The sequence below is a fragment of the Lemur catta genome, chromosome 19 (assembly GCF_020740605.2).
Source record: "Lemur catta isolate mLemCat1 chromosome 19, mLemCat1.pri, whole genome shotgun sequence".
NCBI lineage: Eukaryota > Metazoa > Chordata > Mammalia > Primates > Lemuridae > Lemur > Lemur catta.
In genome coordinates this window covers 20,368,818-20,395,463 of record NC_059146.1, presented here as the reverse complement: position 1 = coordinate 20,395,463, position 26,646 = coordinate 20,368,818, and the positions used below count along the sequence as shown (strand labels likewise).

At 42.7% G+C, this 26,646-nt stretch overlaps 1 protein-coding gene across 3 annotated transcripts in view; it reads right to left on the bottom strand.

Annotated features, from left to right (window-relative positions):
* LOC123624635 (zinc finger protein 665-like) overlaps window positions 1-26,646 on the bottom strand; it is a 53,664-nt gene that overhangs the window by 5,125 nt on the left and 21,893 nt on the right. The window contains exons 1-3 of one of the 3 annotated variants that reach the window (XM_045532666.1): window positions 17,326-17,432; window positions 17,130-17,229; window positions 2,559-3,295 (exon numbers count right to left, since the gene is read on the bottom strand). In XM_045532666.1, the coding sequence (XP_045388622.1) occupies window positions 2,559-2,721 (163 nt within the window). In that variant the 5' untranslated portion in view covers window positions 2,722-3,295; window positions 17,130-17,229; window positions 17,326-17,432. Of the gene's footprint in view, window positions 1-2,558; window positions 3,296-17,129; window positions 17,230-17,325; window positions 17,433-26,646 lie in introns of those variants that run through there. The other 2 variants (XM_045532665.1, XM_045532667.1) reach the window with 2 other exon arrangements.

The following is a 26,646-nucleotide window of genomic DNA, read 5'->3' as shown; positions in this document are numbered from 1 at the left end:
ATCTCATTGTGATTTAAATTTGTATTTTCATAATGATTACTTATGCTGAGTATTCTTAATATACCTATTGTTCATATCTATGTCTTCTGTCAAGAAATGTCTATTGGCCGGGCGCGGTGGCTCACGCCTGTAATCCTAGCACTCTGGGAGGCCAAGGTGGGTGAATCGTTTGAGCTCAGGAGTTCGAGACCAGCCTGAGCAGCAGCGAGACCCTGTCTCTACTGAAAATAGAAGGAAATTATCTGGACAACTAAAAATATATATAGGAAAAATTAGCCGGGCATGGTGGCGCCTGCCTGCAGTCCCAGCTAAAAAAAAGAAAAGAAATGTCTATTGAGGTCCTTTGACCATTTTTTAATTGGGTTATTTCTTTTCATGCCATTGAGTTGTTTCAGTTTCTTACACATTTTGGATATTAATTTCCTACCACATGTACGGCTTGGAAAAACTTTCTGACGATGCAAAGTTTCTCCTAATTGTTTCCTTTGCTGTGAGGAAACGGTTCTGTTTCTTGCAATCGCATTCATCTATACGTGCTTCTCTTGCCTGAGCTTTTGGGGTCAAATCTAAACAAATGATTGCTCAGACCAATGTCATGTAGGTTTTCCCTTGTGATTTCTTCTAGCAGTTGATTTTTATACAAGGGCTGTTGTAAAGTATCCAGCTATTAAATACTATTTTTCATATTACATGGCTGGATACTTTCTCGACAGCCCTTTTATATGATGTGAGATAAGGGTCCAGTTTCAGTCTTTTGCATGTGGAATCATTTTTGCAGCATTAAGTACTGACACACTGTCTTTTTTCCCTTGTGTGTTCTTGGCACCTTTGGCAAAAATCCATTGACTGTATATGTACTGGTTCATTTCTCTTCTCTATTCTGCTTCACTAGTCAATGTATCTACTTTTCCGCTACTATAATCCTGTTTTAATTACTATACTTTTGTAATATAGTTTGAAATGAGGTAGTAAGATAACTCGAAGTTTGTCCTTTATGATCAAAATTGCCGTGAACATATGAGCTGTTGATTAAGTAAAGTTTTAAAAAGTTCATTTAGAATACATAAAACTACACAAGATGAAAGCTGCACTGGTTTAAACAAATTATGGTAGAATTAAAATATGGAGACATCATTTACCTTCAGAAGCTCCCTCAGGAAGATGTATCAAACCCATGCCTGTTGCCTGTTACAGGCATGAACCAACGACAAAATGACAAAGTTTTGGTTGTTCAAAATGAATAGTGACACATACAAGGGATGAAAAATGTGACATGAACAACACTTTACACACGAGGCAGTGACCTTAAACAATGTTCTCCCTGGAAGAAATTCCTACAACACTGACTGCTGGCTCAAAGGAGATCATCGTTAGTGTATGTGATCAGCATTATCACAGTGACACTTTTGTGATGCTTCTCAGAAACTAGAAAAACAATAGGAAATACTTATCAGTCAGGCTCTCCTTGTACTTTTTATCTCAGGATCATGGGCCAGCTCTAATCAATGGCTTCAAAGGGCATCTTCGCAGGTCGCAGGATGATATTCAATCATATTAGTTAAAGTATTCTCCTTCATCAATTTTATGTTATGCAGTAAACCCACTCCATGGGATACTCCACAAGAAGTTATGCATAACGTAAAGCTGGATTATCCCAACAAGTCAACCCTGAGGCTGTCATCTCAGTCAAGCAATGCAGGGGTTAACAAGAGACTCACAAGAGAAACTGCAAAGACACATGAGGGCAGATCCTGACTTCTACAGGGACGTGTATGTTAAAAGCCAGTTTCAGAAAGACAATTATACAAACTAAGAGAGTACAAAATCAGGCAGAGACAAGGCTCCCTACATTCACTCAGTAGTAAGAGCAGCGGAAAAGAGAAAAATACAATGCATGGGCATCAGATTTTGTGGCATCTTGAGAATGGACTCCATGTTCTGCCAACACAGCCCACCCAAAGAGACTGAAACAATAAGATCTGCACCCATGTAGGACTGGAGATCAAAGAGAGGATGTTTCTATTGACTTTTTATTCTGCTGAGTGACAATCTGAGAAGATCCAACTTGCTCCCTTGTCATACACTCCCGTGAAGTGTGACAAAAATGGCTGAGGGACCTGACCAAGCAAAAAGCGCTTGAGAAAGCTCCAGGAAGTTTCTGGAGATCCAGATGGGAAGGAAGACCAGACAATGTTTCCCATGTCCTGACTGGGTCTTCCAAGCATATGAAATGGGATGGGATATGGAGAGGTCCAGTCGTCAGGACTATGAAGACCACAGCTCTGATAAATATGGACTGAGAACTTAGCATCAGATGGAAGCAACCCTTGTGAACAGCCTTTCCTGTGATGCTCAGTGTCAAGAACAAAAGAGTTCATGGAGTCAGATAAAACAGTGTTGTCCTCCATGATAAGGACTTTCCATTAGTTTCTGTTTGAGCCGAAGCACCACTGGAGGGTACAAGGATAAAGTGTTACATCTCGAACCCTCAGATTTGCATAGAGTTTCCGAAACACTATTTAATGAGCAGCTTTCTCTCTATCCATCTGAGCACTTACCTGTGATCACACCTTTGATCCATTTCCATCCATTGAATTTTCTCATTATTTGCACTTGCCTCTTCACAGTCCAGGACTCTTTCCCTTGCTCCAACATGGAGATAATACTGAGGTCAAAATGAGAAATTCCTGCGCATAGAAAGAAAGGAATATAAGGTATCATGGTTTTTCCAGAATCCCAGCCCTTTGTTTACATAAGAATAAAGGATATTCCAGAAGGGTATATAAATTCATATCAGATATCCATCCTCTGAATGCCTCCTTTTGAATGCTTAGGGAATGTTGTAACATGTAGACATTTAGTTGTCTTTGAAGAACCAATGAATCAAAGCACAGGACTGAAAAACAGGAAATTGGATATTTTAAACATCTGCCACAAGATTTTACGCATACATAAGCTCTGGAACCATCCAATGATACATCATGTAAGGGGAGAAGATCTGAGAAAGGGGGTAGTTAAAGTCCAGATACCCCGTTATAAAGCTTTTCCTTTCTGAATCAACAGGGCTTCAATCTCAGTCAAGCAATGCAGACGCTAACGAGACTCACAAGAGAAAATGCAGAGATACACAAGAGGACATCCTGACTTCTAAAAGAAAGTTATCCTCACCCAGGGAGACCAGGTTCCTGTAGTTCTCCAACATCACGTCCCTGTATAAAGCCCTCTGGGCAGGGTCTAACCATTTCCACTCCTCCGGAGAGAATTCTATGGCCACATCCCGGAATGTCAACTGTTCCTAAAATGAAAAACACATTTCACCAAGCGGGTATTAGGAGAGTTCTAATGTTCACATAATATGAGGAGACAACTCTAAGAATAGATTTGATTGAAGTGAATGGGCAGACAGATCCACCTTGTTATACTGTCAAATATGAATATACGCGGGCATCTACTGCCTTCTGACATACAATTCACTTGAAATCTCTGGAGGGACAGTATCTTGTTGTATGTTAACAAGATAAGTGGTGGCCAGAGGCCCACAGACAGCTTCAGGCTGGGGACTGGTCACTGCAAATACCCAGGTTGGATTACAGGGTCAGAACTTGTAGCTGTAGCCCTGTAACCTCCCATGAGAGGAGAGCAGCTGAAGGTTCTCGTGATCATCAATGTCCAGTGATATACACAATCACGCTTATCTAGTGATGTCTCCACAAAACCCGAAAAGGACAAGGTTCAGAGGATCTTCCTGATAGGTGAGCAGGTAAAGGTTCCCAGAGGGTGATGCTTGCAAAGATGGAGTGGAGGCTCTGAGTCCCTTCCTTCCATACCTTGCCCAATATATTCCTTCCATCTGGCTGTTCATCCGTACATTTTGGAGTATCTTTTATAATTTTTTTTCAGACTTCAGGGAAACCTCTTATATTAATTGAAGGATATGGAGTTCTGCCTCTTAAACTCATAAATTGTGATAACAACTTAGATAAGGATGTTGACTGCAGAAAGAATATTATTTGTAAAGAGAAATAAATCAGAAACTCTTGGGTGATATCATTTTTCCTGCAGCCTAGGGTCCCTACTATGGTGGAAACCTTTGTTCTCAAAGCAGTATATTGTTCAGGTAATAGTAATTCCTGTTTTAACAGGAAACCTTTAACGTAATCTCTTAACCCTTTTAAAATGGATACACAGAGTGGCATTTTCTCCTAGGCTCAAAGCTGAGTACTCTCCCATCATTTGAATACTATTTTAGGCAATTCCTATGACAATTATACCAACACGTTTCCTCAAACAACCCAAGCTCATCAACAGCTGCTTCTCTATGGCGGGTGTGCACTTCAGGCTGAGGTCTTCATGGAGAGCGAGGCCCTCCCCTCTTCCCAATCACTCAGGAAGGAAATTGCAGAGGATGGAAACAAATGGAAAAACATATCATGCTCATGGATTGGCAGAATCAAAATTGTTAAAATGTCCACACTACCCAAAGTGATGTACAGATTCAATGCAGTCTCCATCAAAATACCAAGGTCATTTTCCACAGATCTAGAAAAAATACTTCTATGATTCGTATGGAAATGGCAAAGAGCCAACAGCCAAAGCAACCTTAAGCAAAAGAAACAAATAAAGAGGCATCACTTTACCAGACTTGAAGCTACACTACAAGGCTACAGTAACCATAACTCCATGGTATTGGCACAAAATAGAGACATTGACCAATATAATAGAACAGAGAACCCAGATATAAAACCCTCCACACAGATCAATGTAACACAACAGGGAATCCACCTAGAAAACCCTTCACATACAGCCATCTGATCTTTAACAAAGTAGACAATAACATATTGGGGAAAAGAATCTCCATTCAATAAATGGTGCTGGGAAAATTGGACAGCCACATGTAGAAGATTGAAACAGGATCCTTACCTCTCACCACCCACATAAATCAATGCAAGATGGATAACAGACTTAAACCTAAGACATGAACCTATAAGAATGCTAGAAGAAAATGTTGGAAAAACTCTTCTAGATATTGGCCTAGGCAAAGAATTTATGAAGACGACCCCAATTGCAATCACAGTAAGGGCAAAAATTAATAAATGGGATTTGATTAAATTAAAAAGCTTCTGCACAGCCAAGGAAACAATCAATAGAGCGAACACACAACCTACAGAATGGGAGAAAATATTTGCATGGTACACAGCTGATAAAGGGCTAATCACTGGAAATTACAAAGAACTCAAGCAACCCAGTAAGAAAAAAATCAAACAACCCCATTAAAAAGAGGGCAAAAGACATGAACAGAGCTTTTAAATAGACAATGGACTAATGGTCAATACATATATGAAAACGCGCGCAACATCTCTAATTATCAGAGAAATGCACATCAAAACCACAATGCAATGTCACCTAACTCCAGTGAGAATGGCTTTTATCAAAGAGTCTCAAAACAATAGATGCTGGTGTGGATGAAGAGAGAAAAGGAACACTTATACACTGTAGGTGGGACTGCAAACTAGTACAGCCTCTATGGAAATTAGCATGGAGATACCTCAACAAACTAAAAGTAGACTTATCATTGGAGCCATCAATTCCACTACTGGGTATTTATCCAAAGGAAAAAACGTCCTGTTATAAAAAACACACTCACACTCAGATGTTTATTGCAGCACAATTCACAGTCACAAAGATTGGAATCAACCCAAGTACATGTTAATTCATGAGTGGATTAATGAAATGTGGTGCATGTATACCATGGAGTACTACTGAGCCTTACAAAAGAAGAAAACAACAGTTAATACCCTTTGTTACAACCTGGACCAACTGGAGACCATTGTCCTAAGTGAAACGGTGCAAGAATGAAAAAACAAACACCACACATACTCACTGTTAAATTGGAACTAACCAATCAGCATTCAAGTGTACATATGGAAGTAAAACTCAAAGGAAATCAAGCAGGTGAAAGTGGGCAGAAGGGGATGGGTGAAATCACACCTAACGGATACACTGTACACTGTCTGAGTGATGGTAACACTTATCACCTTGACTCAAGCTGTACAAAAGCAATCCGTGTAACCAAAACACCTGTACCGCCATAATATTCTGAAATAAAAATTTTTAAAAAATGGTGCAACGTAAAAAAAAGTAGGAACTTGAATTCTAATGCTTATTAAATACATTTATTCAAAAATATAGATATAATTTCATGCAGTTAAATTTAGATATGTAGGCATTACCAAAAGTTCAATGGAGTTTATTATAATAGTTTATTCCTGTAATAAAATCATAACACGACAACTGGAAATCTTCAGTATCATACATTAATTTAAGAAATTTAGATTAAGCCAGTGCAATGGCTCACATCTGTAATCCCAGCCCTTTGGGAGGCCAAGGTGGGAGGACTGTTTAAGACCAGGAGGTGGAGCCCAGACTGGGCAACATTGTGAAAACCTGCCTCTACCAAAAAATTAAAAATTAGCCAGCTGTGGGTGTGCGGATCTATAGTCCCAGCTACTTGGGATGCTGAGGCAGGAGAATTGCTTAAGCTTACCAGTTGGAGGCTGCAGTGAGCTCTGACCATGCCTTTGTACTCCAGCCTAGGCAACAAAGTGAGACACTCTCTCTTCAAGAGAAGAAAAAAAAAAAAAGATGTAGATTTATAAAAAAATGTATTATGACACTATATATCCTGAAATAATTATAGATAGTTAAAAATCAGGCCAAAAAATAAATATGGGGAAAAAATCCTAATGTTAAAGCATACTTCACCAAATATCATGATTACCAGTAAACACTGCATGCATTTCCTTTAATTAAGATGGAGAGGCTGGGGCCGGTGGTTCATGCCTGTAATCCTAGTACTCTGGGAGGCCGAGGCGGGTGGATCACTTGAGGTCAGGAGTTCACAACCAGCCTGAGCAAGAGCGAGACCCTGTCTCTATTAAAAATAGAAAGAAATGATTTGGACAGCTAAAAATATATGTGGAAAAAATTAGCCAGGCATGCTGGCACATGACTGTAGTCCAAGCTACTTGGCAGGCTGAGGCAGAAGGATTGCTTGAGCCCAGGAGTTTGAGGTTGCTGTGAGCTAGGCTGACACCAGGGCACTTTAGCCTGGGTAACAGAGCAAGACTCTGTCTCAAAAAAAAAAAAAAAAAAAAAGATGGAGAAAAGTCAGCCGCCAGGGCTCCAAGCCAACCACCACTGACATGATATCTGAGCAGAGACCAATAAAGAGGAAAATTGTGAAAAAAAAAGGAGTGAGGAAGAGAGTAAAGAGCTGGATTTGTTAAAATTAATAGATGGCATGATTGCAACCTAGAAAAAGAATGCTTTTTAAGTATAAAAACTAATGCCAGTATATTGAAAACCATCTTCTTTCTTTAGCATCTCTCATTACACAGACACATACACACGGTACATCTGACATTTCCACTAGCAAATATATCATGGCACCTAATTAAAAGATGTTTCCAGGCTTACGTAAGGAAATTATAAAATTGTATTCAAGTGGTGATATGAGAAACACAGAAGAATAGCAAACCCCAGACACGGAGACACACACAGATAACAACACACAGATCAACTGCCTGCATGAGAAGCTGAGAAATCACTTAAGAGCTTGGAGTGCCCAATGGATGCCTAATAGGAACACCTGAGACCCCTTGCCAGAGGCACTACCAGGGCACCATGTGGCAACATTTTGAAGAAACCCGTAATTCCTGATTTCTTGCGGGGGAGGAAAAGTATGGGAACATCCATCCAACATTCTGATTTTCAGGGCACTACTGGAGGGGCAAGTTTCTATCTTAGGGGAATATAATCACTGAAAGTAAAAACACACCTGGCCAGGGAGACATTGAAAACAAAGGCCATCAACCTAATCAACTACTGCAGGAGCACGGCTAGGACACTAGGGGGCGATCAAGACCACAGTTTACTAGAGCACCAGGGAGGCTGCAGACTACCAGGGGGACAACAGCAGAGCTTCCAAGGAGAAAATGGCTCAAATGGCAAAATAAGTTGAGTTAGACTATAACCAAAAGCCTAGGGAGGACACATCCTCAAAAGTCTTGAGAGGTCTCCAGAATTTCTAGTCGGGCTACACGAACAGTGTCCTCCCTGAATGAAGGGAAACAAAAACCTGTGCCTGATTTCTGAAATGCTGAAGTCCCAACAGGAGATAATGACATATATAAAATACAAAGGAAACATAACCCAAACATAGGACCAAATTAAATCACCACAAATTGACACTAATTGACATTCAATTCCTTGAATGGCCATTAAAAGAATTCAAAGTAAGAGACACAAGGATATTCAACCAATTAAGAGCACACATGGACTTCAGAACATCACAAAAACAATGTATACTATGAACAAAATGAGATTCTCAACAGAACTAGAACTATAAGAAACAGAAGAGAAATTCTTGAGCTGAAAAATATAATAATAACTGAATAGAAAAACACACTAGTGGGCCTCAAAAGGTGATTTGACCAGGTAGAAGAAATAAACAGTAAACAAAAAAAGGAGAAAAGGAAAAACAGAATGAAGACAAATGAAGACAGCCTGAGGGAATTAGGGAACACCATCACAGGCAACACCTGCATGTCATAGTAAGAAGAAAGACTATAAAAGACAACTATGGTCAAGCATATGCCAACAAATTAGATAAGCTAGAAGAAAGTCAACAATCTGTAGAAATACACACAACATACTGAGTCAAAAAGAAATAAAAATTCTACACACACCTGTAAGTAGTAAGGAGATTAATCAAAATCTCCCATCCAAGAGACTAGGTACAGATGCAAAATTCATAATCACTGCATCATTCTATCAAACCTTTAATGAAAAATTAACACCAATCCTTCTCATTTCCAAATAACTGAAGGGAACACAAACAAATTTCATTCTATGACACCACCATGACTCTGATATAACCGAGGCAGACATATTACAAGAAAACAAATCTATACAATGTTCCCGATGAATACTGATGAAAAAGTCCTCAACAGGCTGAGTGTAGTGGTTCCTGCCTGTACTTCCAGCACTTTGGGAAGCCGAGGAAGAAGGATCTCTTGAGCTCAGGAGTTTGAGAACAGCTTGGGCAACATAGCAAGACCCCATCTCAAGAAAAGAATTTAAAAATTAGCTGGGGCCCGGCGCGGTGGCTCACGCCTGTAATCCTAGCACTCTGGGAGGCCGAGGCGGGTGGATTGTTTGAGGTACAGAGTTTGAGATCAGCCTGAGCAAGAGCGACACTCCGTCTCTACTAAAAATAGAAAGAAATTAGATGGAAAACTAAGAATATATATAGAAAAAATTAGCCGGGCATTGGGCTGCATGCCTGTAGTCCCAGCTACTGGGGAGGCTGCGGTAGGACGATCGCTTGAGCCCAGGACTTTGAGGTTGCTGTGAGCTAGCTTGATGCCACGACACTCTAGCCCAGGCAACAGAGTAAGACTCTGTGTCAAAAACAAAAAAATAAAAATTAGCTGGGTGTGGTGCCGAGTACCTGTGGTCCTAGCTACTTAGGAGGATGAGGCGGGAGGATCATTACAGCCCAGGAATTTAAGGTTAAGGTAAACTATGATTGTGCCACTGTATTCCAGCCTGGGCGACAGAACAGACTAGGTCTCTAAAGGACAGAGGAAACGTCTTCAGAAAAATACTAGGAAACCAAATTGTACAGCATATTAAAAGAATTATAGACCATGATCAAGTGTGATACACACTAGGAATACAAAGGTGCTTCAGGAGAAGAAAGTCAGTCAATGTAACACACCACACTGACATAGTAAAAGATAGACTAGCAATGGAAGGAAATTTCAGAACGTTACATGTGGCAATGATTTCTTGGATATAACACCAAAAACATAAGCAGAAAAGCCCAAATAGACAAATGGGACTATTTTCAACTGGAAAACTTCTGTCCTTCAAAAGATGCAACTAAAAGAGTATAATGGAAGGCCTGTGTTCTGTCAAGGCAGAAGCAATGTAATCCTGAACAAGAAAAAAAGGAAATCCTTTGACAAACTACATAGAAACAACTTATGATATATATATTATTTGAAACTGTAAATTAATTAAAGTACCTACAATGTATATCCAAAAATCCAAATTAATAAGACACACAAACAAAATATTAAACTAGTACATCTAAATGAATCATACCATTTTGCATCCATGCACTAAGTGAGGTCTTCCAAAGCAAGATAAAACACACACATGATAAAAGATGGGGGCTTGAAGCAGAGAAGAATTTTGTTTCACGCTAAAAAATCTGGAACTTACAGAAAGACAACAAGGCATATACACAAAGAGTGAAACCACGGACTATAAAGTAGCTCTTAATATACAAGAAAAGAAAATGGAGCAACATATAAAATCCATCTTATATATACATATTCCCCAAAGTAATGAAAGCTCGTGAGACTCGTGAGCAATCAGAAAATGTAGGGGAAAAAAAGGATTGTCATTTTGCCCAGAGTTTAAAAATATAAAAAGAATACAGCAGCAAGTTTTGTTTAATGAAGGGGAAATGTCTTATGTTGTTAGTGGGAGAGGGTACCTTTGCAGCTGAGGTGGAGATGGAATGCTGCCAGAGTTAGCAAGGTGGGAAATGCACCATCCTAGAAGAAGCAATCACTCTTTCAAATGCTCCATCTGCAAGAATCCTCTGATATCTACAGTGAAGTTGACTTGCTCAGGGGCAGCCACTGTGGCATTCTGTGTAACACTGGGAAATTTAAAACATCCACCTGTCTTCACTAGGAGAATGCTCCAACAACGATGTAGAATTCTAGAGCAAGCTATCCGCAAATGTTTAATAACAAAAAACATGCATTGTTGAAGGTTAAAATGTCATAACAAAGCATTCACTGAAGAACTTTACTTTATAATCCAATAACGAAGTAGACGTTTGTACAGGACTTGTGCTCTCACCACAAAACTGACAATAGTGATTCCCCACTAACACGTGAGGGAGGGTGGAAGGCTAGACAGGACAGGGGTGCTCTATGCCTTAGCACCTAAGCTAAGCGAGCTTGTTGGGAGTTTTACTATAAAATAAATATATGTCGTGGGATGTTTCAAATAAAGTGGAATATTTAATAATAAGTGGTAAAACAAAAATACACTTCCATCTTCTCTAATGGCAAAGAAGTTCTGCTCCTAGGTCTGAGCAAAATTATAACCATTCTTAGCTAAAACACCTGTCACACAAGGGTCCCCGCAGGAACATCACAGTATCTGTGGTATGTACTGTCTGAGAATAGTTTAATGCATCTCCTGCTCTTTCACATTTATGTTATAGTAAAAACAGATGATGGAATGAAACAATCCTCTATCATTGATGTCTGTCTCTAAACTTTCCATTCTACTCTGTCCTTAAGAGTTTGAGTCACTGACTCACTAATTTACCTACAAATGTAATATAAATGAGTCAGAAAAGACTTCTCCTGATTATTCCCTTTTTATAGTATTTAGCAGGTGTTTGTACACATTAATCCATGACTCATGGGCGAGTTTTCTCATCTTCCTCTACACAGAGCTGACAGTACATCTAGATGTGGCCCCTAAACAGTCCCTGCTGCCCAACAGCACTGACAACACAGGGCCACACCCCATCTCCAATCCATGTCTGGGTGTGAAGCCCTTCCCAGGACCGTGTCCAATGGAGCCTCTTCACAGGGTCATGTCACTGGGTCACAGTGAGATGGAATCTGAGTGGAGATGAGAGAGACTGAGGCAAGGCATGTGTGAGTGTGAACAAACACAACAGGCAGGATGCTTCAGAGTCAGAGAAGATCAGCAGCCCCAGTGCCCAGCAGTTCAGAAAGGAGGGAGACACAGAACAACCCACTGAGAATATCACCTTACCTGAGTAAGATCCATTCCTGACTTCTTTTCTTTCCTCCTCCCCCACTTCCAGGCTTCTTCCTCACCCAACATGAGTCTTTACAAGTCAGTCCTGAATGTCAAAAATATGATGCTCAATGCTCAGAATCAACAGACCCTGTTTTTGTGCCACAGTTACACAAAGGAGAAAGACCTCACCCTGTGTAAAAATGGTCCTCTCCTTCCAGAGGCACCAGGTGGGGTACAGGGACAATAAACTCCTAGAGGAAGACCAACAAGTTAGTTTTTGACCCCTTTGATCAGACCTCGCCACCCTCCTGGTGAAGCCCACAGGCTACAGCAGTGGGGAGCTGGGCTGGATTGAGCTCCGTGCCGGGACGCTGACCCAGCCCTGACCAAACCCGAAGTACAGCACAGACCTCCTCACCCCTCTGTGGATCACAGACTGATCTCAGCCCACAGCAGGGGAGGACACAGAGCTGCGGTGCTCAATGCAGAACACAGAATAGAAGTAACTCAATATTGTTCAGGCTAGACCCTCATCCTTTTGAATGAAAGTCTCAGGTGAGGGGGCACAGGAGGTGTACCTGCAGTGTGTATTAGCACTCTAATGTGAAACCAGGGTTCAGCTCCACTCAGAGGGGCAAACCCAGCACACCTCCCACCATCTGGTCCACTCTCCCCTGGGGACCTGCTTGTCACCAGTACCCAGACAGTGGACAACCAAGGAACAAAAAGACACATGCAGAGCAGCCAATATGGACCTAAGGAGAGGCTGGGAGTGTTGCTTTAATATGCAATGGTAGGGCGGGGGCAGTTGCTCACGCCTGTAATCCTAGCACTCTGGGAGGCCGAGACAGGTGGATCGATCGAGGTCAGGAGTTCGAGACCAGCCTAAGCGAGACCCCGTCTCTACTAAAAATAGAAATAACTTATCTGGACAACTAAAAATATATATAGAAAAAATTAGCCGGGCATGGTGGCGCATGCCTGTAGTCCCAGCTACTCGGGAGGCTGAGGCAGTAGGATCGCTTAAGCCCAGCAGTTTGAGGTTGCTGTGAGCTAGGCTGACGCCACGGCACTCACTTGAGGCCGGGCAACAGACCAAGACTCTGTCTCAAAAATAATAATAATAATAATATCCAACGGTGGGCTGTGGAGAGAAAACACAAAAGGCTTCACTGAGAAGGGGATATCGGAACAATGACCTGGGGAAAAAGGGGTGTCTCCACCTGCAGCTGGGGGCCCACAGTTTTAGGCCGAGGGATAAGCACATGTGGAGACCCTGAGACATAAGACCCTAGGAAAAGGACAGGGGTCTGTGTGGCGGGAGAAGAGCCAGCGAGGACAACACAAGCAGGAGATGAAGCCAGGGAGGTCCTTGGGGAGCAGAGCAGGGAGGGCCCAGGACTACAAACATTTCTCTCCCACACTTTGAAAGAATTTGGAAAAAATGTATTTCTTCACCTTTTTTAAGTAAATATGGGATTTTTTTATTTTATAAATTAATGCACTTACAATGTAGTATCATACATTTTAAATATATGACAAGAAGTTCATCTAAGCCCCAGGAAGCACAGGGTGGCCCTTACCTGAGATATGGGGACTAGAAGGGAATGGATTTGGGGGAGTCAGGAAGTCCCTTTAGACATTTGAATGAAGATGGAGATGCCTGTTAGATTGCCCAGCAGATTGTTGAGACCACCACTGGACACAGGATGCTAGAGCTCAGGGGAGAGTTCGGCAGGGGAAACGTAGACATGTATGTGGGGTTTAAACCATGAAATGGGACAATAAGGAAAGGCAGTGAGTGTGGACAGAGATGAGAAGAGGTTCGAGGACTAGGCCATAGGTCACACCACATTCAGAGAACAGGAAGTTTAGGGGACACCAGAGGAGGAAAGGAGATCAGGGAGGCATCAAGACAATTAAAACAGATCTTTAAAGGTTAATGGGATGTCCTCTAAACAAACAAAACAGAAGACAAATGACCAATTATGCCACATGCTACTGATACGAAATGAAAGATGAGGACAGGAAATTAAATATTACATACAGAAATGGGGAGGTCACTCGTGACCGGAAAAGGATCAAAGGAATGCTTAAAGTGAAAGCTTGATTCAAGCTACAATTCAAGGGTTCAAGCAAGAACGGGCAGCAAAAACTGAAGACCAAGCAAGAACAAGTTTTTAGTGTATTATGTTCTGAGACGTAACACACAAGAGGGTACTTACAATAGAGGGAGATGTAGGTAAGAGTAGTTTTGTTAAAAAGGTGGAAGAGTAGAAGGATAAAAGATGAATTCTGTGTGTACGTGTCTGTGTGTGTTTTAATGGACAAGGCCACCATTGGGTTTGCTGATAAAAATAATTCCTGTGAAGTTACAATGTATGAGACAGTACAGGAGGGATGCCACGCATCCTGAGACTGCGAGTGGGGCTGGCAAGTGGTGCACAATCGCAGGGTCAGCAACAGCCAGGAGCAGGGACAGACCATTCCCAGTCACTACTGGGCAGAGATCACAGGTCCTGAGAAGACGGGTTGGGCCAGATGGAGATGATCTCTTTCTTTCCTATTTGAGATAGGAAAAGGCAAACTGCTCATTGTACTCACATTCAACACAAGATCCTTCATCTTTAGTCACCAAAATGTGTGTGTATTTTCCCACAGTCATCAGCTCTCTAGCACAATCCCAGCTGGTGTCCTACAATTTAACTCAATTCTGAAGCTATCTACAAGATAGCATCAGATGCCACAGGTTAAGAGCTCAGTCCCCACAAGACTGCTCCTCACTTCAGATGCACTGAGCAAGCAGTAGCTGTCACCTCTACTTCTGACTGACCTGACAAATATTGTGGTTCTTTTAACCCTTCCTCCAGCTTGATCAGTTTGCTAGGACAGCTCTTCCATCTGGCTGTTCATCTGTATGCTGTGTAATATCCTTTATAACAAATGGGCAAATGAAGTAAAGTGTTTCCCTGAGTTCTGTGAGCTCCTCTGGCAAATCAATAGGACCTGAGGAGGGAGTCACGGGAACCCCACAATTTATACCCCGTTGGTCAGAAGTTCATTTCCCCAGCTGGGACATGTGACTGGCACCTGAAGTGGGGGCAGCCTTGTGGTACTGAGCCCTCAACCAGTGGGATTTGATGCTAACTCCAGGTACACAGTGTTAGAGTTAAGTTAAATTACAGAATGCCCACTTGGTGTCAGATGGAGAAAGAAAGGTTGTTGGTGGGGAGAAATCCCCACACATTTGGTGATCAGAGGTGAAGTATCCTGTGTTCAGTGTTAAACAGTTGTATTGAGTTTGACAGGAGAAAAAACACATTGCTTTTTCCTCCTAGTTCACATACTCCTCCACACCCTACCCCATGTGAGGAAAAGAGAATTGCAAATGAGGCTATACATACCCAGATACCAAGAAGTATAAAAGGCACATGTCTTATAGACAGATTTTTGCCATTCTCACCCACATCTGCATAATTCGAAGAAGCATATTTAAAATTTGTTAAAATTGCAAACTAAATACCAGGTGAAAAAAATGTTTGAAATAATTAAAAAAAAACTTTAAGTCGAAATTGTTAAATTATAAACACAGAAATTAATATACCACAAGTCAATCCTCACATCCAATCAACGCACCACTCATCTGCACCCAGGGCCCCTCTTCTTCATTACTGTGTGTTTCCTCTCTCATTCCGTATATATCTCTCATTCTCATCTTCTTTCTCTAGCTATTTCTTTCCTTTTCTTTTTTTCCTGTGTTTCCCCCTGAATTTTTGCTCCTCATTTTGTGCCCCTCTCCTCTCCTGCTCTTCCTCTCCTTCTTCTCTCTATTCCTTCTATCACCTGATCTGCTCTATTCTAGCAACTTATTTCACCTCTTTCTCCCCAATCTTTTCATTGTCCCCACTCTCCTCCTCCTCCCTCATCTCTGCTGCCCCTGTGCTGTCCCTGTTACACCCCCCTGTCCTCACTCTCTGGCACAGCCAGTTCCCTAGGCTTCATCCCTGCTGTGGTTCTCCCTCTGGGCTCCTTGTCACCAGGTGTCTCCTCTTGTCCCAGCACCAGGCTGCTCTGTCTGCCTTGACTCCAAATCATTCATCCCCTCCCCCCATTCTCTAAGGTGCCTCCCCCTTTGCTGCCCTTCTCCTATTTTGCTGTCTTTTATCTCTTGGAAGATCCAGCTGTTCTCTAAATTTCTCTAGCTCCTTTTCTCCTCCTGCTACCTGTAAGGTTTCTGGATGGTCGGCGCCAGAGAAAGAAAGATGAGCAGAGTTGAAAGAGTTAAGCAAAGAGGCTTTATTGGAGGGCTCCCCCTCCCAGGTGAGGGGAAGGGGTCCCAAGAGAGGGGCCTGGGCGAGGTTCCAGGTCTCTGGAGAAACCAGGGACTCAAGAATTCGCAGTCCTCTGGGACTGGGGCAAGGTTATTTATGTGCGGTGAGGGACATAAGCGGAGGGGGCTTGCTTTTTAGGTGCTTGTTTAAGTGGATTATAAAGCTCTCAGTAAGCAGGATGTCTCTGGGGTCGGGTAGACAGCGTGGGGGCTGGGTGTGCTGCCAGTCACAGGATGTGGCTGGGCTTTGGTGGGGCCAGGTGCTTGTTCAAGCGGAAAAGTGGACCTGACTCAGCTTAGGGCAGAGGGGTTTGTAGCAGGGGAGGGGGCTACACGGCACCCCCACCAACCTTACATTACCTTCTCAGCTTCTCTCACTAGTACCGCGTCTTTGCAAATCCCTCCCCAACCCTCTACTTTGCCATCTGTTTATGGCTCTCCCTCATTCTTTTCTTTCTTAGTTTTTCTCTCAGTTGCTCTTTCTCCTGGGATCCCCTTTGCCCACACATTCACAGGGAGGGGGACGGAATAAGATGGCCGCCTCCCGGAAGAGCAGCATTTTCCAGTGGGGTGGAATTGGGGACATAAGAACGCTGGCTGTCACAAGACAGGCCCCGCTCACTTCCCCAAACGAGGGGTCAGGGGAAGCGGTGACTGCTAAGGGGAAGTCTGGAGACCCGAAGGATCAGGCCTGAGGAGGAAGGGACACGGTGGGGCCACCGTGCCTCAGACAGCGGGGACCGGGCAGAGGACGCGGCGTCTCGGACACTGAGCCTACGGACTGCGCTGTCCTCCAGGGGCCGACACGGGCGAGGCTTGGCGCGAGTAAAGGACGGGAATCTACCTGGCAGGTGAGGACTTTACCTGGCGCGGGGCGGGAGAAGAGGTCAGTGAAGGGCTGCGAGCAGGCAAAGACGCGAAACGCGGTGTTTACCTGGACCGAAGGCACAAAGGCCGAAGGACGGGACCAGCCTCACAGACTTTCACCCAAAAGGAAGCGGCTCCCGGATCCACAGCGCGAGGTCTGTATGTACCTGCGGTGGAGGGGGCGGTGAGGGGATTTTAAAGTCCGTAGCGACCCCCCCAGCACCGAGTAAGGAACACGTGGGAGGGCGAAGCTCGGGCTTAACCTCGGAAGGCGGGATCACCTTCCCTCCTGAGGATCCGCTTCCAGGAGGGCCAAAAAGTGCGAGCGCGCGGACAGAAGACGCCGGGCAGCCTGGGGCGGGGCCGGGGCGGGGCGAGAGGCCGGGGCGGAGGCGGGAACGGGAGGGGCGGGAACGGGAGGGGCGGGGCCTGCGCCGGCATCTTCTTTGCTCTCAACCGGTTTCCCGGGTTGAAAGTCGCCCTGGCATTTTTCTTGTCCTGGTAGCCACGTCAACGTTTCCAGTAGTTTTAAGGTGTTGTGTCGGCCACTTATGTCGGAAAACAAAATGATTTCCTCTTTCTAAGTTGAGAATGGTTTATGTTCTGAACTAAAATAAAATCTTAAGTCTCGCCCCTCACCAGCTGCCTGAATGGACCCCCTCTTGGTCAAGGGAATATCCTAAACCTTGTGAACTAAAATAAAATTTTAAGGCTCACCCCCCTCCACCCCCTCCTGGCCAAAGGAATATCCTAAAACTAAACTGCCTGCCAGGAGGAAGGGGGTCAGACATGCCTTACCATGCCCCCCTCCCTCCTTGGAGACATCCTTTGTAATGCCTTAACAGCCCTAAGGGTATGCAAGACACAGCTGCAGGTCCTCAATTTACACAACAAATCTATGTCTGGTGGCTTATCTCTGTAAACAGCAAATATGTTAAAACATGTCAAGCTTTTAGACAAAGCTTCCTGTCTTTAACCAATTACAAGCCAAAGAATCTTTAAACCCACCTATATATAACCTGTAATCCCCCGTTTGGAGATGGCCCATCTTTTCAGGCCAAACCATCTATGCCTCCCACGTATTGATTTATGACTTTACCTTAACCCCTGTCTCCCTGAAATGTAAAAAACCAAACTGTAACCCAGCCACAGCGAGTCCCCTTGCTCAAAGCTTCCTTGGGCATGGCTCTGGGTCATGGTCCTCAAATTTGGCACAGCGTAAATCCCTTTAAAATTTTTTTCGGCCGGGCGCGGTGGCTCACGCCTGTAATCCTAGCTCTGGGAGGCCGAGGCGGGTGGATCGCTCGAGGTCAGGAGTTCGAGACCAGCCTGAGCAAGAGTGAGACCCCGTCTCTACCAAAAAAAATAGAAAGAAATTATCTGGCCAACTAAAAATATATATACAAAAAAATTAGCCGGGCATGGTGGCTCATGCCTGTAGTCCCAGCTACTCGGGAGGCTGAGGCAGTAGGATCGCTTAAGCCCAGGAGTCTGAGGTTGCTGTGAGCTAGGCTGATGCCACGGCACTCACTCTAGCCCGGGCAACAAAGTGAGACTCTGTCTCAAAAAAAAAAATAAAAAAAAAATAAAAAAAAATTTTTTTTCCAGAGTTTGGCTTTTTTTCCGTTAACGACCCGTCAACAGTGACTGTATCCAGGAAAGTTCCTGTCATTAAAATTAATTCAAGTAATTTAATTTACAAGCTCTGAAATTATCTGTGATGGGGATACAAACTAGAATGTGAAATGCAGCTCTCTGCCCAGAAGGAAATGTGTAATTTAATGCTTATAGCCCAACAGAACCACCTTTCCCTTCCTATTCCCCATTCGCCCCAGTGAGAAACAGTCATGCTGGGCTCAGTTTCAGAAACTTTTATAGGTACAACCCCCGGGGTGTGGACCTTGGAAGGCTAAAGCCCACAATAAATTAGATCAGGAACTGTTGCTTTAAAACAACCAATAACTTTTTTAAAAAATAGATATATATTGCATTGTTCTTCCTTGTAATTCCATTCCACACTTGAGGTGACTTAACCTCAAATAACTTTAGATAAACTTTCTTTATGTCATAATATGTTTAAGTCAATAATTTACAAATGTAATTTCCAATTCACTTTATGTGCATCCTGAGGGTAAGTAGACAACGTACTTTTCATTTTAAAATTGTCATCTATCTTAGGTCTTATCTTTATTTTCTATTTCTCAATTTTTTGTCAGATGTGGACAACAAAGTCTGGAAAATAGTCACTAAAAGATATTTGGATTTATTTTCACCTAAAGAATAAATAATTTTGCGCTATCTCTAATGGTATTTTATAGGGAGGTTATTCCCGTTATAGGAACCTCAAAGAAATCAAAACTAGATTATCAGGTTTAAATGACCTCTTATCTTCCAGCTATAATTTTATGGCTATATCTGTGAGTTAAACAACTACCATGAAGTACGTTTTTTTTTTTTATTCACATCCAATTATGTGGAAGATTTCATCCATCCAAAAGTGGTAACCCATGGAAATATAATCATGTGTAGATAGGAAAATTAGCATATTTAAAATATTTTCAGTCTAAAAGAACAGGATATCCTGGCATTGCACAGATGAATACAAGAGGATATATCAGTACATTTTTCAAAGAGGTGGTACCTAGGATAGATTTTGAGATCTCAACAAGGTAGCTCATTCTGTATTATGCAATATTGCTAACTAGTAATGTTGCCTAGACACAAGTGTCAGCATCAACTTCCTTAATCAGGAGCAAATAAAATGAGTTGACTGTGGAGTTATTCATTGTATTCAGAATAGCAGAGTTATGGTAACCTGAATATAGGTCAAAGTATGCATCTAGTTTGGTAATGTGGAGTTTTGATCCCTATAAAATTTTCGAGAGAGCAAAATGTACATATTTACAAGAAGTATAGGCCAGGCGTGGTGGCTCACGCCTGTAATCCTAGCACTCTGGGAGGCCGAGGCGGGTGGATCATTTGAGCTCAGGAGTTCGAGACCAGCCTGAGCAAGAGCAAGACCCCGTCTCTACTAAAAATAGAAAGAAATGATCTGGACAGCTAAAAATATATAGAAAAAATTAGCCAGGCATGGTGGTGCATGCCTGTAGTCCCAGCTACACGGGAGGCTGAGGCAGGAGGATCGCTTAAGCCCAGGAGTTTGAGGTTGCTGTGAGCTACGCTGATGCCACGGCACTCTAGCCCGGGCAACAGAGTGAGACTCTGTCTCAAAAAAAAAGAAGTATAAAAGGTATTTCCTCCATCACAGAACAGTTGTCTCTGTAATACCACTATAAAACAAATGCAAATCAAGCATTTGGAATAAAACTACTTTTACCCATTGAGTATATACTAAATCCTGTGCCACAAAAGGAGAATATGCATAGTCTAACACAGATGGAACAATTAAAATATTTACCACTCTTAAAAAAACAAATTCAGACTTGTGAAAGGAGATATTTGATTCAAAATAAAATTTTGCAATAGGGATAGTACTCCAACCACAAGATCCAAAAATGTCCAAAAGTCACACAGAAAAGAGCTTTCTTTTATATGGAGCAAGAAACAATCCCAGAAAGTACCAGGTATGAGGCAGTAGTTGAGCACCTGGCATGAACTACAGGTACTCAGGGAATGTTTTCTCTGAAGTTCAGCCTACTCTTGAGAGGTGCTGTTAAGGAGAAGTTGTTTCACATTACAGTGCCCAAGTGTGGTCCAAATTTGAGGGACCTGGAGGAAGGAATGAAGCGTAACTGAAGGCTGAATAAGTCAAAATGACCAGCATGGTTCTCATTAATCACTGGTGACAAACAATTTAGTAACCCTTTTAAGACAAAGGATGGGAATTTGGGGGGTTTGTATGTGGCTTTTTCCTATGTAAACAAGGGGCCTTTCATTGGACTTAATGAAGTCCTCCAGGAAAATGTGGTTCTCTGCAGTAAGCTGTTCCTAAGGAAACAAAGGGTTGGAGGATGGAGTTCTTTAACCTTTGCTGTTTTCCAGGATTATCAAATTGGAGTAAACTTCAACATTGTCACCACGTCTTAGTCCATTTTCTGTTGCTTATAAGAGAATACCTGGATGTGGGTACATTTTAAGAACCAAAATTTATTTCTTACAGTTCTGGAGGCCAGAAAGCCTAAGGTGGGAGGGGCATATCTGGTGAGGACCTTCTTCTTGATGAGGACCCTGAAGAGTTCCGAGGCAGTGTAGGACATCCCAGGCCAGGGGACTGAGCATGCTAGTTCAGGTCTCTCTTTCTCTTATTATAAAGCGACCAGTCCCACTCTTGTGATAACCCATTAACCTATTAACCCAGTTGTCCATTAATACATGAATGGATTAATCAATTCATGAGATTGGAGCCCTTATGCAACCACCTTTTAAAGGCCTGTCCTTTCAATGTTGCTGCACTGGGGATTACATGTCAACATGAGTTTTGGAGGGGGCAAACATTCAAACCATAGCATGACATATAACACCAAGCAAAACTGAACAATAGTAAATACACATATCATATTTGAAAACTGCAACATTCTAACCTTTAATTATAATTTAATTATAGAGATGATAGGTAAAATCCTGGGGAATTTCATTTTTCTTGATCATTATGTCATTTACTTCAGTGAATGAAGTTTAAAGATACTTTAGGTCCTCAGGCATCTCACTTTTGCCAATACCTCAACACTCCTTTCTAAACATGCTCTCTACACAATGGCAGTCTTGAGGCCAAAATGTAGATTTTGAGTGCAACTTGTTTTCTATGCTCATACTGTGGCCAGGTGTATATCTTTTGGCATTTGGCAACGTGTCTGTTTTGAGTATGTTACAGGCTACAAAGATCAGACCCAGAAACTCCATATGGATCATGTTTTTAGAAAAAGTTCCAACTCACTTGATTTTCCATTTACTTCTGCTGGATTTTGCACATTCATATAAATATAGCTGTGTTTGCATACATGTGTATAAAACAGAGAGAAAAGATTTAACAAAATGGCAGTAGTACATCCTTACCTATCAATTAGTTTAAAAGTATTAAAATCCCAAATCAAAAAATGTACAGTGGCTAAATGTATTTCAAAAAAAACAAACCCAAAAGACACAAAAACAAAACCTAACTCTATTTTTACCGATTAGAAACTCACTTTCAATTTAAGGTCACACATAGACTGAAAGTGAGGGAATGGAGAAAGATAGTCTGTGTAAATGGTAACTTAAAGAGAGTAGTATGCTCAGCATGGTAGCTCATGCCTTTAATCTTAGCACTTTGGGAGAATGAGGCAAGAAGATTGCTTGAAGCTAGGAGTTTCAGGTTGCAGTGAGCTAGGATTGTGCCACTGCACTCTAGGCCTGGCAACAGAGTGACACTCTGTCTCAATAATAATAATAATTTTAAAAAGCTTTCTATTACCTTTATCAGTCAAGTCAAATGGACTAATTCTTGTTCTGCTTGATGGTGGGTTAGCAATCTTCCTGACACAGTTTAATGCTGCTTGCTGCTCCACGTATCTCCCAGCATCTGAGAAGCTCAGTGGCTTCTTCCTTTAGGTCCCATATGTTTGTTTTCAAAGGTGTCAGTGGGTTGAGACACCTCTGGACATAAGATTGCTCCTTCCTGGAATCTCAGGCTGTTGATTTGGGAAACTCTTACCTATAGAAGTCTTCCTCTTCCCCAGAATTCCTCAGGATACCCAACTTTTCTTTAAGGTGACTGGGATTGGGACACCAGAGGAGGGAGAAACCAGGGTCAGGGAAAGATACCCAAGAGGAGGGAGAAACCAGGGTCAGGGAAAGATAAGATTCCTTAGCAACAGGAAGCAAGATATCGCTGACATTAATTTCAAACCCCTTGGTGGCTGCTCATATATGAACTGAGTGATGGTTTAACGTTTTATATGCAGTCTAACCTCTCTTATTCTTATCTCCTGCTACTAGAAGGAGAATGACCAACCATATACCATAGAGGTGGCTTGTTTCAATTAAGTCTCTTTTATTTGGTATAAAAATAGCTGCTCCTGCTCACATGTGATTTCCATTTATGTGGAATATTTTTTCCAAATTTTTACCTTGACTTTGTGCAATGCTTTATGAGTTAAGTGATTTCCGGTAGATAGCAGATATTTGGATTGTATTTTTTAAAATCCATTCCATGAGGGGCATTTATATTTGTTTAATGTTAATATTCATAAATGAAATCCTAAATCATCATGTTGATTGTGACTTGTTTGGTTTGTATTCTCCCTTGTGTTATTGTTTTATAAAGAGGTGTGGATTTTCACAGTTGAGTGTTTTTACTCTGTTGTGTATCAACCTTTCTTTTTGGTGTTTAGACCACTTTAAAGAATTTCCTGCAGGGCACGTCTAGTGGTCACAAATTCCCTTACAGTTTGCTTGTTGGGGAAAGATTTTATTTCTCCTTCATTTATGAAACTTGGTTTTGAAGGATACAAAATTCTTCCCTGAAAGTTATTCTGCTTAACGATGCTAAAGATGGCACCCCTTCTGGCTTATAAAGTTTCTGTGAGAAGTCTGTTGTTAGTTGGGTTTTCCTTTGTAAGTTATGTACTGCTTTCATCAATCACCTTGTGGGATTTTCTCATTCACTTTGAGTCTGGCCAGACCATTATTGTCTTAGACAGATTTTCCATGCTTTTTTCTTCTCCTCCCTCAGGGATGTCTATGATTGTTATCTGTGGGTATTTTACAGAATCCAGTATGTCTTGGAGACCCTCTTTGTTTCTCGATTCATTTTTCCTGATTTTTGAATACCTGGATTAATTTAAAAGCCTTGTCTTCAAGCTTTGAAATTCTTTCTTGTGCTTGATCTAGTCAGTTCTTGAAACTTTCCACTGTACTTTTGCTTTTTTCTTTTTATTTCAAAATCTTATTGTAAGGTTTTTAGATGGTCAGCACTAGAGAATGAAAGATGAGCAGAGTTGAAAGGGTTAAGCAAAGAGGCTTTATTGGAGTGTTCCAGGGTGAGGGTAAGGGGTCCCAAGGGAGGGACCAGGGCAAGGTTCCCGGGCCCGGGAGAAAGCAAAGAGGCTCGGGAAGTCGTAGTCATCTGGGACTGAGGCAAGGGTTTTTATGTGTGGTGAGGGGCATAAATGGAGGGGGCTTGCTTTTAGATGAGGGTGTAATTTTACATTGCTGTAGCAGACAGTCAAGTGATCTTCCTGTGTTGCTGGCAGCTCCTGTTGTTGCTCTGCTGCAGCTAGTCCTGTGGTTTGGCAGTTTCTGTTGTCACCCTGCTGCAGCCAGCCCTGTGGTTTGGCCCCGGCACTCAGCCAAGGTCAGGCTGGTCCCCTACCCCTCCTCTACAGTCTACCTTACATTTATGTGGGTACAAATGTTTTTAATACATGGATACCTTTTAAAAGCCTTAAGTTGGAGCTTTTAGTGTGCCCATCATCAGAATACTGTTCATTGTCCCTGATACATAGGTTTTTAACCCTTTTCCCCTATATATTGAAATTCCCTAAAATACTCTTTCCTTTCCATCAGGTCTGTTATGATTTATTTATGATCTATCTCTGGTGATTTTTTATCATGTCCTGAATTACTGTTTTAGTTCCTTTAAGTGGGTTTTTGACTTCCTTATCAATCCCATCGAGCTTACTTGGGATCCACATTTTGTTTGGTTTCTTTCTTTTTTTGAGGCAGAGTCTCACTCTGTTGCCTGGGCTAGACTGCCATGACATCAGCCTAACTCACAGCAACCTGAAACTCCTGGGCTCAAGGAATCCTCCTGCCTCAGCCTCCCAAGTAGCTGGGACTACAGGCATGTGCCACCATGCCCAGCTAATTTTTCTCTCTATATATTTTTAGCTATCCATATAATTTCTTTCTATTTTTAGTAGAGACAGGGTCTCGCTCTTGCTCAGGCTGGTCTTGAACTCCTGAGCTCAAACAATCCGCCCACCTCGGCCTCCCAGAGTGGTAGCATTACAGGCGTGAGCCACTGTGCCTGGCCAGGATCCACATTTTGAATTCCATATCTCAAATTTCAAAAGTTCCCCTTTGGTTGGAGTCCATTGCTGCAGAGCTAGCGTGACCCTTTGGCCGTATGAAAGGGGTGTTTTTTTAGATTGTCTTATGCTGGTTCCTTCTCATGTGGAATATCTTCCCTCACTTCAAGACAAATAAGTTTGCAGTCCACCTGTTCTATGCTAGGAATTCCCTTGCTCTTTCAGCTCATGCTGGTAGGTATCAACTGCACTGTTGGCCGTAATTTAGATGAGTTGGAACTCAAAGCCCTGGGAAGGTGTCCACGTCCTAGTGGTAGTGGACTAGTTTAGGTATTCTCAGTTTTACACCCCTGGATAGTGTCCTTGAGTCCTGCTCCAGATTACTCAGGCAGGACAGGGGCAGATACATCTTGAGCCTCTAACACTGGGGCTCTTCTGCATCTCCTTCAGTCCAAGCAGGTGCTGAGCCATGCTCAGTGCAGGGGTGGGCTGGTCCCCAGGCCAATGCTGAAAGTTCACGTAAAAGCAGGGTGGGTCACTCTCCAAGGTAGCAATGGAATCGAGAGGCTGGGTAGGTTTGCTGGAGACTTGGCCCTGTGTCAGGAACAGCAGCAGCAGTGGGGGCTGGTGGTTGTGGGGGTTTGGTTTCCCAAGGATCCTCCGGTGATAGCGACAGCACCAGCAAGCCTAGTCCCTAGGGTCTCTAAGCACAACTGGCCTCTCTACTGTCTCAATGTCCTGGCAGCAATGAGGTGGTTACAGCGACAGAACTGGCCCCCAGGCAGACGCAGCACTGTAAGGTTGGCCTCAGAATTGAGCCACAGTGCTTAGGGTTCAGCACCCTGTGGGACCATGTTGTACTACTTCTCTGGGAGAGGGTCACTGTGCAGTTTATAAGTAGCTCCTTGTGTTTATCGGGAGGGCTGAGGGAGTAGAGGGGCCCTCTTGTAGCTCAGATAGGAATGTCTATGGGGGCAGTATGGAGTCCTGGAGATCTCTCACCTTCCCTTCCCCATGTGCAGGCAGCACCCTGGCTACTGCTGACCCACCCAAGGGGCTGCCTTACTTCCTTCTCCTTTGCTATCGGCATAATCTGTCACTTCTCTTTTGAATCCCATGGCTGTTGCTCAGACTATCCAGCTAAAGGTGAATATCTGCTTACCACTTTTGATCCTCTGTGTGAGAGAAGCATGTGTCAGCTGCTTCTTGCCCACCACCTTGGCCCCTCCCTACAAATCAATTTTTCTCTGAGACAGGCTGGTCCGATGTGACCCAGGATGATTTCTAACTCCGGGACTCAAATAATCCTCCTGCCTTGGCTTCCCAGGGAGCTCAGATTATAAGTGTGCACCCACCTTGAAATTATTAAAAGCAAATGTACTTATTAAGTAATTTTGGATGGAAACAAGTCTATTGGGTGCTAGTTTTCATGGTACAAGTAACACAAACATCTTGTTTTCCTGAAAGATTCTCACTGTGAATAGAAATACCAGCCAGTGTCAGGTGGCAGAATGGCCTCTGAGGTTTCAGCAATAGAGATTATCTCCCTGTGACAAAGTGAAGTTGAAATCTGGGGGATTTTCCCTCTTACCACCTTTTCACTTACCACTGCAGATG